The following is a 12,566-nucleotide window of genomic DNA, read 5'->3' as shown; positions in this document are numbered from 1 at the left end:
GAGCTGGATCTGCTTCCTACCTCTGAAAATAAAGGAGAAATTTCTAGGTCATTCCTTGCACATGTGAATACCTAAAGCTGGGTATACAACTATACAACTTCACCTAAAGTACATTACCTAAAGAGGTACTTAGGTACTTTTATTTTTTTTCCCCTTATGGAGTAGCTTGGTCTTTCACACACAGATATCAAAGCAAAAGACAATTTAGAATCTCTTAAATTTACACAATTTTTATTAATCCTGTATCATATGAGTTCAGTTGATGGGAAAGAGGCACACATATTGGTTTAAGCACATGGAAAATGTGTTGCTGGATTAAGGGTTTTTGTCTAGAGGTTGTACTTGTCAGTGAGAGAATCATGATTGGAATATTGATTTTGTAAACTACAGTCTATTGAACTATTTTTGTAGGAGGTTGGGAATAATTCTTACTTGCTATCAAAATGTGTGTCTCAGGAGGCATCATAAGGCATGTTAAATGGTCTGATTTTACAAATAACTTCCTGTTTTTTTTTTTTTTCCCTTTGATCTTAGACATGTAAATTTTGAAATTTGTACAGACTGTGTAACATTTTGAAATGTTTTGAAAGCTGGCTGCAGTTGTTTTGTGGGTTGTAGGAACCAAACAAATATCTCAGTCAGACATGAAGTTTTTTTTTTTTTAATATGGGTCATTTGTCTTTTGATCCATGGAAACATTTCATTTCTGCAAAATCCTGAAATACTAAATTCTGAAACAAGCTTTTTGGGGGGCATTATTTAAGTTTATGCAAAACTATTAAAGTATTCTTGTCCTCTGTGCTAAACTCTATAGACAGAAAATGAATCTTTCTATAGTTGTGGGCAAATATATTGTACCAGAAGCATTGAAACTTGTCCTGATGCCTTGGAGAGTGCAAAGAAGTTTCTCAGTCTGCAATCAGAAGGGAAGATGTGTGTGTTGTCTGAGGTCTGGTGTGGGTTCAGACATCAGCTACAGGTTCTCAACAGTACATTTGTGTTAAGACTTGAGGCAGGTGTCTCTATGCTGGTAGGTTTCTTGTGACAATGAAATTAGGACATGCTCAATCTTTTTCATGTTATAAGTCATAGTCTGTTCATTTGAAATTTCTTTTGCATTTTCCTGTAGCAATGATCTTCCTAATTTTGTTTATGAAAGCCATATATTTTGAAACAGCAGATTGGATCACTTATTAAGTCTTATACATTAAAATTTCACTCAGGAAGGCCTAATAAAAGTAAAAGTAGGTAGTTCTTGTAAAAGGTAGCAATGGAAATGACCAAAAGATCTGCAGACTAAATTTTCACAAAAAATAACTAACATCTGCATTAATTTTTCAGCTGCAGGTTGAGTGGGCAAGATGAAAATTAGTGAGTGGGAATGCCTTGTACTGTGAGTAGAAGGAGATGGTTAATTGCCATTACTAATGAGCACTTTGAGATGTTCCAAACTTGAGTTTTGTTTAATGCTGCACTGTAAAAGTTACTTGATACGTGGAGTGAACTGATAGTTTTAATCAGTCATACAGACATGATTTTGCCCTCCTAGGTCCTTCTCGAGCTCATGAAAAAGCTTATTCTTTAAGGAGGGATTATGTTGACATTGAACATCGAGAGAAGTGTGTTGGAACATTAAATGTTACTCAGGCAGCTAGAAACAAGTGCAAATGTTTTGGGAGGGAGAAATGCAAAGAATTGGGACCATTTCAGTTAAAGAGAAAGAAAAAGAAAAGAATGAGGAAACAAAGTAACAAAAGCAGATCGATCACATGCACACAAATCAAAATCTAGTTTTGAACAAATCTTTTCCTCAATATAAGAATTTGGTTGAGTCAATTTAAAATGTTCCACCCCAGTAATATGATGAGTTCCTGAAACTGATTTTTTTTTTTTTTTTTGAAATATGGTATTTAATAGTTTATTTATTTTACTTGGAACACTGAGAACAGTGCTTTTGTAATCACACATATATCAAATGTGGACGGAGTAGAAAGTCACATACTTGCTCATGAGCTGATGAAATCAAATTGGAGGGTATTGGTCCAAGGAGATGAAAAACTCATGGTACCACCACATTAAAACTGAATGTCTCCCTATTGACGGTATTCACACAGGAATCAAGGGAAATGTGTAGAGGGCATGGTGGAAATCTTTGACATGCTGCTGGCTACTGCTGCTCGGTTTCGCATGATGAACCTTCAAGGGGAGGAATTCGTGTGCCTTAAGTCCATCATCCTGCTCAATTCTGGTAAGTTGTGTGCTTTGCTGCCACTTGGGTAATTGTGGCTGCATCTGCATGTGGTTGAACACTGCTTGCTGTCCTTAATGGCATTTTCATCTTGAGAAAGTAGCAATGGAAATGGGTTTTCAACACAGATACAGGCAGGACCACCAGGCAGGGGTGGGAGTGAGGGAACCTGTCCGGTGATATAGATGGGACTCAGGAAATGGATGCAGTGAGTAGATGACACTGTGGCAGCTGATGTGGAGAGTGGTCAGAGAAGTGCTTTGAACCAGATATTGGCAGGTCTTAAAACTCTGTGTACAAGACACTGAAGTAGCTGGAACCACACACAGGGTACCCAAAGGCAATGTTTAACTGCAGTGCTCAGGTGATGGCAAAATAAAAGGAAATAAGGGCAAAAATGTGATTGAGTTTATCATGGTTTAGTTTATATTAAATTATAGGCATCTAAAACTGATGTAATCACTTTCCACTTTCTTTATGGTTTTTGGCTGTAAATCTCATCCTGAAGTACACTTCAAAAATAGATGACTAGATAACAAGTGTAAGTTTACATACAGATACAATATTTAAGGTTAGATGATTTGAATTTTACATGAGATGATTGAAACAAGCAACTTTAACTTGAAGCATGTGACAGAAAATGTCTGTTGCACACCAGAGGACTATTTTCTGTTTGAAAAGAGAAAAAAATACTCCAGACAATTTGTTTTTATATGCAGAAGTGACACCCATGGTATTCTCATGGAAAAGATAGACATCTAAAATAATAATATAGGCATCAAAGTAAAAGTTGTCTAAGTTGTCTAGCAAATCACTTGCCCAAATTGCAGGAAAAATAATTTAGGATATTGACATCAAAGGCTAACTGTAAATGCAGCAGATGTTCTTTATTGATCAGGCACTTCTCTTTATGGAAGCTTGGATGTTGTCTCCTCAAAGTTCAAGCAAAATTATGTATTTATACAATCTAATATAAAATGCTTTACGTATGTTCTATGAGATATTAATGTGGTTCAGGTTTTGTTGTGGTTGTAACCAATTTCCAAAAAGTAACATTTGAGGCAAGCAAGTGGCATATTAGGAATGAAGGGCTATTGTTCTTATCTTAATTGCCAGAGTGTGACAACTGTAATTACTGTTTGACATTTTATTTTCCTTTTATTGCCCTGATAATTGTAACAGAATATTTCCTAGAGTTAAATATTCTTCCTGGAAAGTCATGCTCCTCCAGAATTTTAGCTAATATATTCAAAGGTAATTAACTTCTTAAATAAATATATACTATGTAATTGATTTATAAAAATTTTGAATTTCAATTAGAAAAAATAGAACTGGAAGTTTGAATAAAAGAAATTAGATGTTTATGTTTTGAACATGAAGAATTGAAGTCATGCTCTAGAGAAATTTTGTGCCTATGTTTTATTTAATATTGATCCATAAAAAAAATTTTTATTTAGACAAAGCTCTGCCAGGCATCACCAATTATCCTTCATAAGCACATCTCACTGTGTTAATGGTGTTAATGGGATTTTTTTTGTTACAAGATTCCCCTAAGGAAACAAAAAAAAAAAAAAAAAAGAAAAGAAAAAGGAAATATATATATATATATATATATATATATATATAGCAAGTGAAGTCAGTGATAATCAGAGGCAGATTTCCATCTGCCCATAAGAGAGATGGGACCAATGTAAATTCTATTCTAGAATGTATGTTTATATTGCATGTCATTACCTTTATGCATAAAGGTGCATTTCAGTATTTGTATTCCTACAACAAACTAATATTATAGCTGGACAGTGGGAATGTGGATTAAAGTTTCTGACTATCAGACTCTCGAGATGCTCAAATTAAGGGGCATTAGACTGTGATACAGAGATAAGTAGCATAATTTGGGGTATGTGTAAGATTTGTGTAAGTGTTTGGCATAGATCCTCTAAAATGTCTTCTGGAGATGCTTTACTTCACAGAATGTACCCAACCTCCTTACATAAAGTGTTGGACAGATATGAAACATTATGTGCCCTGAAGCATGTGGCTGAGAGAGCTGAGTTGATTCATCCAGGGAAAGAGAAGGTAAAGGAGGGTCTTACTGCAGCCCTCAGACAGCTGATGAACAGCTGGCTATGGAGATGATGAACTGATTATGGAGAAGCCAGGGCCAGACCTTCTCAGAGGTGCAAGAGGAAAGGACAATCTGCAATGGAGACAAACCACAGCAAAGGAGATCCTGACCAGATAAATAGAACAAAAACTCTACATAGTGAGAGGTTTAGCACTGGAACAGGTTGGCCAGAAAGATGGTAGGATCTCAATCCTTGCAAATACTCAGAACTCAGCTGGACAAAGCTCTGGGCAGCTTGCTCTAACTCTGAAGTTACCACTATTTGAGCAAGAGGATGAACTAGATGACCTCTAAACTTACCCTAACCTGATTTCTTTCTGTGAGTGCATATGTAAATATTCACAAATCTTCTACTAAAGAAACAGCAGATAAACAGACAATGAATTTTTGGCTTATTATGCTGTCTGTATTATATATGCATGTGATTAAACCAGCAGATCTCAAAATGATTTAAACAAGTGCATTAATTAAACAAATAGGACTGATTATGCTACATCTCGTGTATAAAAGCAGTCTGTATTTGCATTCTAAATCTTTGTGTAGATTTAATTCAGTGAGTGTACACAAACATTTCTTTATTAAATCCTTGGACATCTGGAAGTCTCTTCACATGAAGTAGTGTTGTTTGTTGCCTTTGTTGGACATTTCTGGTTTTGCAACATCTTGCAAGGCTGTTTAATACCTTTACACTCCTTTTCCATGTGGTTTTGGACAAAACACAATGTTTTGGTGTTTTTTAAGATTTGCTCAGTGCATGTAGAAAGGATGGAAGATTTTGTTTGTAAACCAAGGTAGATGCTTATGCTACTACACAGTTTTCCTGAGATGTTAAGGTGACAATATGTCTGTAACAAGGACATAATTATGTCCATCTAAATAACAAACCTAAAGGTCCCCCTCTAAAGCTGCAGCACTAAACCTTTTGACTAAAAAGCAAAGTAGTGTTTTTGAAAACCACATTCAGCTGTTACTTAAAATTGGAAAATAAGTATTAGAATCATGAAAGGGTAACATGATGCCAGATGTTTTACTTTTGAATGTATCAGAGAAGAGGAGTGGTGCTATGTGGCAAAGCAACAGGCTTTCATTTTGGACATGAAGACGTAGGTCACATCTGCCTTAGCAGCTGATGTACCTAAATAGTTAGCTGGTTAGTCCGCAGAGATGGAAAGATTTGGCTGATTTGATGAATACATGAGACCTCCCGATACATTGTTCCACGTGACTGCTTGTTATTCTTTTCTCCTGATGTTTTTCAGTTTCTGTTAAATTGTGCTTTTTTATCTCTTTATTTTGGGGGCTGGATGATTCCAGGAGTGCATGGTACAGAGACTAATTTCCTCATACCTCAGCCTGTCTTGCTACAGCTTCAGAGCAATTGGGTGTAGCGGAAGAAGAAGAGCCTTGGGTGTTGTTCTGTGAGCCTGAACTCTAAATGTAAAAATACTTTAAACTGGGGTTTATTGTGACAGAAAAGATTTTGAGGACATTCTCTTCTACAGTAACATGCAACAAATATATAATTATATATGGTGAGAGATAAAATTCTATCAATGTATGCCAAGAGCTGGCATGGTAACACTGCAGCCCCTGAGGGATCCTGTTCTGGTATGTGTTATGGGCACAGACCAACAGGCCTTGCTTGCTTGTGGGGTGCTGCTTTCTCTGTTCTTGCACCTGTTAGGTTTTACAACACTGACCTACAGAAAGAGCTGGAAATCAACCTGGTAGCTATTGAATTTAGGCTTGGAAAAGCCTTGGAGACTGTTAAATTTCATTTTGCTAAGGCAATTTTCTGCACCCTCATTTGAAAGCTCTGCTTGGGTGTGTATGAGTGTGTGATAGCCAGCATATTTTTTTTGGGCAATCTCTAGTTAATAGCCTGGGGCAGGAGCAATCACTGTGAGGGTGTAGAAAGGAAAATTAAACAAAATTTTCCTTGGCAGTTATTGACTGGCAGTTGCCAGAATTCTCTACAGTTATTGGGGAATGCTTTTTTGATTTACAGTTTTTAATAGCTTCTAGACTAGACCTAGGTGAGAAAAAATTCCTCCTAAAAGATTCTTTTCTTTTACTAGTTTCAGTAATATGAAGCTAATATGAAGCGGTATTGCTGCAAGAGCACAATAGATTCCGGTGGCTGAAGTAAACTTCTCTGGAGGCACTGTGCATTTATGAGATTAATATTTCCTTCTAGTGGATTGTGCTTTGCCAGTAACATTTAAAAATCTTGCCCCTACAGGTACATGTTAAGCTATCGAGCCTTGTATTGTCAATAGGCATATTTGAGGGTTGTTCAGAGTCAGCTGAGAAAGGTTCAGCTGAGAAAAGCCCCAGGACCAGTTTCTGTTTGTGAATTTCAGTAAAAATAATAATAACTATGAACAGCTCTGTGAGAAAAGAGGCCACTGTACTATCTATCCATATAAAATTTGAAGCAATACCCATTACCAAAATTAAGAACTCTGACTGATAATTTTCAGAAGTTGTACTATGTTTGAGTTATCCTTGCACTCTTTTAAAACAGTTTCTTGGTTACTCATTCCCAGAGTCACTCACATTCACAAACACATTTACATTTCTTTTTAGCACAGAAGAAAAAAATCATAAAAACTACTTGTAGCTTACAGTAGTTCTAGGTGTCAGGTCCTTGAAGTACCCAGAATATGTGAGGAGATGAGGTAGGCCAAGATGTTAAAAAATCTCAACTCCCTGACTGCTCAGATGCACAGCAAAATATCTTCACATCCAGTGGTAGCCCCAAGGCTGCAAACAATAAAAACAAGCTATACCATATAGATCTGACAAGCTATAGCATATATGTCTGTCTGTGTGTGCGCATGCTAGTGTCTGTATGTCTTTTATTCTTAATAGCACTAACTGCATTCCATATTCTGCTATATAAGATGCTTTAAAGAAAAGCAAAACAAAACATTATTCCAGAAACCATTTTTTCCCAAGGACAAAATCCAGATCTCTTCTTGGCTCTGTAGATGAGCTGATGCAGAAGGGCCAAAGCACGGGATTTGTCAAGTCTGTTATAGACACAGGACAACGAACAGTTTATGATGCAGCCAGTTTGATTGTATTCCTGTATGTACATCTTAAACCTCTGGTGCCTCAGGACTGGATTATGGCAATATGACCTGTTTAGAGTTATTGGTTCAGTCCAAAAGATTTTAAAACTGATGCTGAATGCATCAGCACTCTTTTGGCAGCACAGTGCTGTTGTGACCTGATTCACATTGGCTGTGTGCTGTCCAGAAAAAGAATCAAGATAAAACAGCCCAAAATAGTTTAGACTTTCCAATTTTGAAAGCTGATGTGCTTCATGCTCCCAAGATTTACTAGTAGCAAAAGCTTTTATGCCTGGATTAGAGATGCTTGTAGGTTATGTAGAAGGGCTGTTGGAGAGGGAGTTTTAAGGTGTTTTGTCTTCTGGAAAAATTTTTATCTGGTCCAAACCTTCAGGCTGCTCACTTTCAACAGTAAGCTATTCAAGACAGCTAAATTTGCTCAAGCTGATTTGGACACATTTTTTAAAGCAGTCAACTTTGCAGGTGAAGGAGCACACCTTTCAAGGCTTTCGCTTGGTTGGGAGAATTTCTTTGAGGCAAACATCCATAAACAAACCCCGGTTTTGTTTACATGTTTTTTGGTAACATTATTCAGTTCTAAATTGTCTAGAAAAATCACTAAAAATCAAATATTAAACAGGGAAAATGGCAAAACCTGCTGAAAGCTTGGGTTGGTTGGTAAGTATTGCAGAGCTCTCAAGGGGAACAACACCCCCTCAAGGTTTCAGTCAAGTGACCAAGAGAAGGCCCACAGGTAGGTCTAGCTGCAGGTGTCACCCAGCACCTGGTACAGACCTTGGTGGAACCCAGGCAGGAAAGTGGCATTGTCTTCCCCCTCCTGCTTTTCCCACAGTGCCTGAATCCATGCTCCAGGGTCATTCAGAGCAGTGACATGGCTGCCAAGCAAGAGAGCTGGCACACAGTCAGATCCTTTGGCTTAACACAGCTTAAGAGGCAGCACAGGACATATCTTGGGCAGCTCTGAGTCCACCAAAGTAATTTTTGTCTGTGGTTTGTTTGTTTTCTTTCTCCCTCCTACTCTAGGTGTGTACACTTTTCTTTCCAGCACCTTGAAATCTCTGGAAGAGAAAGACTATATTCACCGTGTCCTGGACAAAATCACAGATACTCTGATACACTTAATGGCTAAGTCAGGTCTTTCTCTGCAGCAGCAACACAGACGACTGGCTCAGCTCCTCCTCATCCTCTCTCACATCAGACACATGAGGTGAGAGCAAGCACACACTTCTGTACTGGGCCCATGCAAGCGAGGTGTCACAAATGCACATGCGCGCTTTTCCTTCATGAGTGCAAACGGTGTGAAGGGCTGTTACAGGAAAAAAAAAATTCCATATGAAAATATTTACCCCATTTGTCTCTTCTAGTTGTCTTTTCCTCTGCCTTTTGTTTTGATCATGCTGATAGTTTGATAGAAAGGAGTGTCTGAGTATCTGCCTTTAATCTTATGTGTGCCATAGAATCACAGAATGGCCTGGTTTGGAAGGGAACTTAAAGATCAGCTAGTTCCAACCCTCCAGATATGGGCAGGGACACCTTCCATTTAGACCAGGTTGCTCAGAGCCCCATCCAAACTGGCCTTGAACACTTCCAGGGATGGGAGACCCACAGTTTTTCTGGACAGCCTATGTTCTATTGCCTCACAACTCTCAGTACAGAATTTCTTCCTAGTACCTAATCTAAACCTGCTCTCTTTAGTTTGAAGCCACCCTTCCATGTCCTGTCATTACATGCCCTTGTAAAAAGTCCCTTTTCAGCTCTCTTCTAGGTCCCCTTCAGGTACTGGAAGGCTTCTGTAAGGAGCCTTCTCTTCTCCAGGCTTAACAAGTCCAATTCTCTGAGCCTTTCCTCATAGGAGAGGTGTTCCAGCCCTTGGATCATCTTTGTGGGCCTGCTCTGAACCTGTTCTAACAAGTCTAAGTTTTTCTCAGGGTGAGGACCCCAGACCTGGACACAGGTGTATGAAAAGTACTGAGTAGAACATTAATGTAGGAGTAGCCTAGCTCTGCAAACTTTAGTCTCCTATAAGATTTAATAAAACTATGACTTTTATGCAGCCACTTCTCACAAGTGTCATGACTGCAAATCGCTTTAGAAAAGAGATTATTATGTGAATTGTATGGATGAGGATAAATACAAAACTACCAAATTCCAGTCTAGAGCCTTTTGCTCTAGATGCCTTTTGCTAATCAGAGGTGAGCTGCCTGACACACTACTAGTAATTGCAGGAAATTATTCTCCCAGCTTACCTCTTAAGGTAACTGCTCAGTGGATGAGGTGTTAACAGGATAAATTTCTACGAATATATACTATAGATTTTATTATTATGAAACCACAGGAGATGTTGCTACACAGATTTTAATTTTCATTATTTCAGCTAATGAAATTTAAATTAGAATAAACACCACATCATAGCTACTAAAGCTGAAACATGCAGATTTTACCTCTTGAACTGATACACAGATCTTTGAGGGAAAGTCAAGGGATGTGTGCATGTGGCTTTTTTCACTTGTGTAATTTCATAGAGTTTCTTTGTTCTTGTGTTAATGAACCTTTTCTTTCCCCCTCTAAAAAGAATTTGTACAATTAAGGAAATTCCAGATGCATAGCAGTCTGCTACATTCTTGACTACAGCAGTCTGCAACATTCTTTGAAGGTGCCACCATCTGCTTAACTGTAGCAGATGCGTACAGCAAATGCACTGCTAAGTTGTTGAGTACAAGACAGGATTTATATGAACACAGCAAATATTATTAGCTGGTAGCTTCCCCTCCCCCCCCCCCCAGCATATTCAAAAAGTAACTTTTTTCATCACAACCCACAGCAACAAAGGAATGGAGCACCTGTACAATATGAAGTGTAAGAATGTAGTTCCACTCTACGATCTCTTGCTGGAGATGCTGGACGCTCACCGGCTGCATGCCCCAGCAGCCAGGAGTGCTGCACCCATGGAAGAGGAGAACCGAAGCCAGCTGACAACTGCATCAGCTTCATCTCATTCCTTGCAGTCTTTTTATGTAAACAGCAAAGAAGAGGAGAATATGCAGAATACAATATAAACAGAAGTCAGCATATACAGTGGTATGAGAAACCCAGCAGTGTTCTACCTAGTTCATGCTTCATTTCATCTATAGTGCCATCTTTGAAAACACTCCAGTGACAACAGACACCAGCATTTTCCATATGAGTGTTTGTCAAGCGCTTACCTAAATTGATTGCTTATCCTAAATGGAAGACATTTCATTGCCATGGATAGCCAACAAGGATTGTCTGGCTAACTTGATTTAAAATTTGCAGTGTTTTAATTTAATTTTGCATGTTATTTGGGTAACTAAGTCCTCATCTAAACCATACATTCATTTTACTGTAAATTGATAGGCCATACCACCCATGCATATTGGTGTCTTCATGAGTGGTGGTCTTTGTTACTACCCATCCAAAATCGTGAGCTCACTTAGTCCTTTACTTGCTTGAAACTTTGAAGCAGTTTGGTAGAGATTCTGGATGACTTCTTGGGCAGTGTAAAGAGAAAGCTGACTGGCATCTTAGTGTGCCATAGGGAAGCTGCACTGCAAGGTAGTCTAGTTAGATTCCTGCCTCTTTTCTTTCTACAGTGTAAAGGAACTGCTGTCTGAGAATTATAGTATTTTACCTTGCTGGCTTACATCACGAGACAACTCCCTTTCAACCTCATTCTGACCAAACTTTTAGGTACCCTTACCATATCCTCTAGATGAATTGCTTTGCATGCATATTATCTTGTCTGATCCTAGAAAGCTAAATTGTTTTGTTGCCCAAGAGTGTAAATCCAGGGCAACATGGCAAACAGTGATAACATAAAGAATCATAACACTCTTGAATCAGACCAGATGATTACAAAAATCATCAGGTCTCAAAAAAAGGTCTTCACACACGTACAGGATCCAGCACTATTTACAAAAAATCCCTCCCCCTATCCTGTGCTTTGTTGTGCTACAAAGCAAGGGGTGAGGATGCCAGTGCGGGACTGGCACAAAAGGGTGGGATGATCCCATCCCGCTCAGTAGAGTGTGGTCTAGCTGTGTGTGGGAGGGCTAGTATCACAGTCAGAGCAGCAGGTTTTTCCTTGCCTTGGCATTCTTTGGCTCTTGTTGTGGCATGCTTCAAAAATCACTGTTAAGAGCCAGCTCACCTGTGACACTAAAACTGGGCAATGAGCCTCACACATGGTATAGACTCTGGGACTGCATGTCCAGAAAGATGAATCTGTCTTTCTCCATGCATGTCTGTAGCTCCTAAGGACATTTTTAAGTATCAGTTTGATTCTTCAGACCAACTGTAAATATACAAAAGGTCCACTGACATCAAGAGTTTCAACAAGATGTGAAAGAGACTGAAGAACTCCACATGATATGCTATCCAAAGTAGGTGTTGGTGCTGCTGTTTGACTGGCTCTATGCTAAAAAAATAAATGTCAGGGAACTTTGCTGGGTACTGGAATGAGATTATTACATATGCCAGGGTTATTTTACTAATGTAATGATAAACTTTGCCTGTGCTATCTGCACTTCTGATTGAAAGGTGCAGACTGGGAGTTAGCACGAACCAGGGACTATTCCAACAGCTGGTTGGAAGAAACAACCCTACCAGTGAGGCTGTTTCCTAGCACATGTGTAGGCTGCTCCACCGCAGATGGCCACCGTGCTAGTGAAATGGTTCAGGAATGTTTTTACAATAGTTGAAACCTTTATGTTGATGGGAATATCCTGTAGAAACTAAATATAGGAAACAGTGCAAGTAATGCCATACAGGAGTGCCTATGTCTAATTACGCTCCCTGTCACACAGCAGAGTCTGTGTGCAGTGAGATCAAGTTTCACAGCAGTTGTGAAGGCAGCAAGGCATAGGACAGATTTGTGCTTCAAGTCAAGAATTCATTCTTTAGTGAATGTACATAATGGTGTCTATAATAGTTTAATGTACATATCTGAGGATATGAGCAGTTTGAAAGCCTAAAGCTACATGCTACCAATGGTTGAGAAGATTCCTCAAAAACTGTGCAAGCCTAAACATGTGAAACAGTCACCGTAAGTTCAAAGGCCTTTTCTTGATGCATATTA

General features: G+C 38.7%; 1 protein-coding gene across 1 annotated transcript in view; it reads left to right on the top strand.

The window, feature by feature from the left end:
- Positions 1–10,679, top strand: part of ESR1 (estrogen receptor 1) — a 103,898-nt gene extending 93,219 nt beyond the window's left edge. The window contains 4 exon segments of the mRNA XM_053973079.1: positions 2,115–2,248; positions 8,495–8,678; positions 10,293–10,504; positions 10,507–10,679. Coding sequence (XP_053829054.1) covers positions 2,115–2,248; positions 8,495–8,678; positions 10,293–10,504; positions 10,507–10,628 — 652 coding nt within the window. The 3' untranslated portion in view covers positions 10,629–10,679.
- Positions 10,680–12,566: the final 1,887 nt, after the last annotated feature.

The sequence above is a fragment of the Vidua macroura genome, chromosome 3, assembly GCF_024509145.1.
Source record: "Vidua macroura isolate BioBank_ID:100142 chromosome 3, ASM2450914v1, whole genome shotgun sequence".
Taxonomy (NCBI): Eukaryota; Metazoa; Chordata; class Aves; order Passeriformes; family Viduidae; genus Vidua; species Vidua macroura.
Note: the sequence above shows the minus strand (reverse complement) of the source record. Positions and strands in the feature narration are given on the sequence as shown.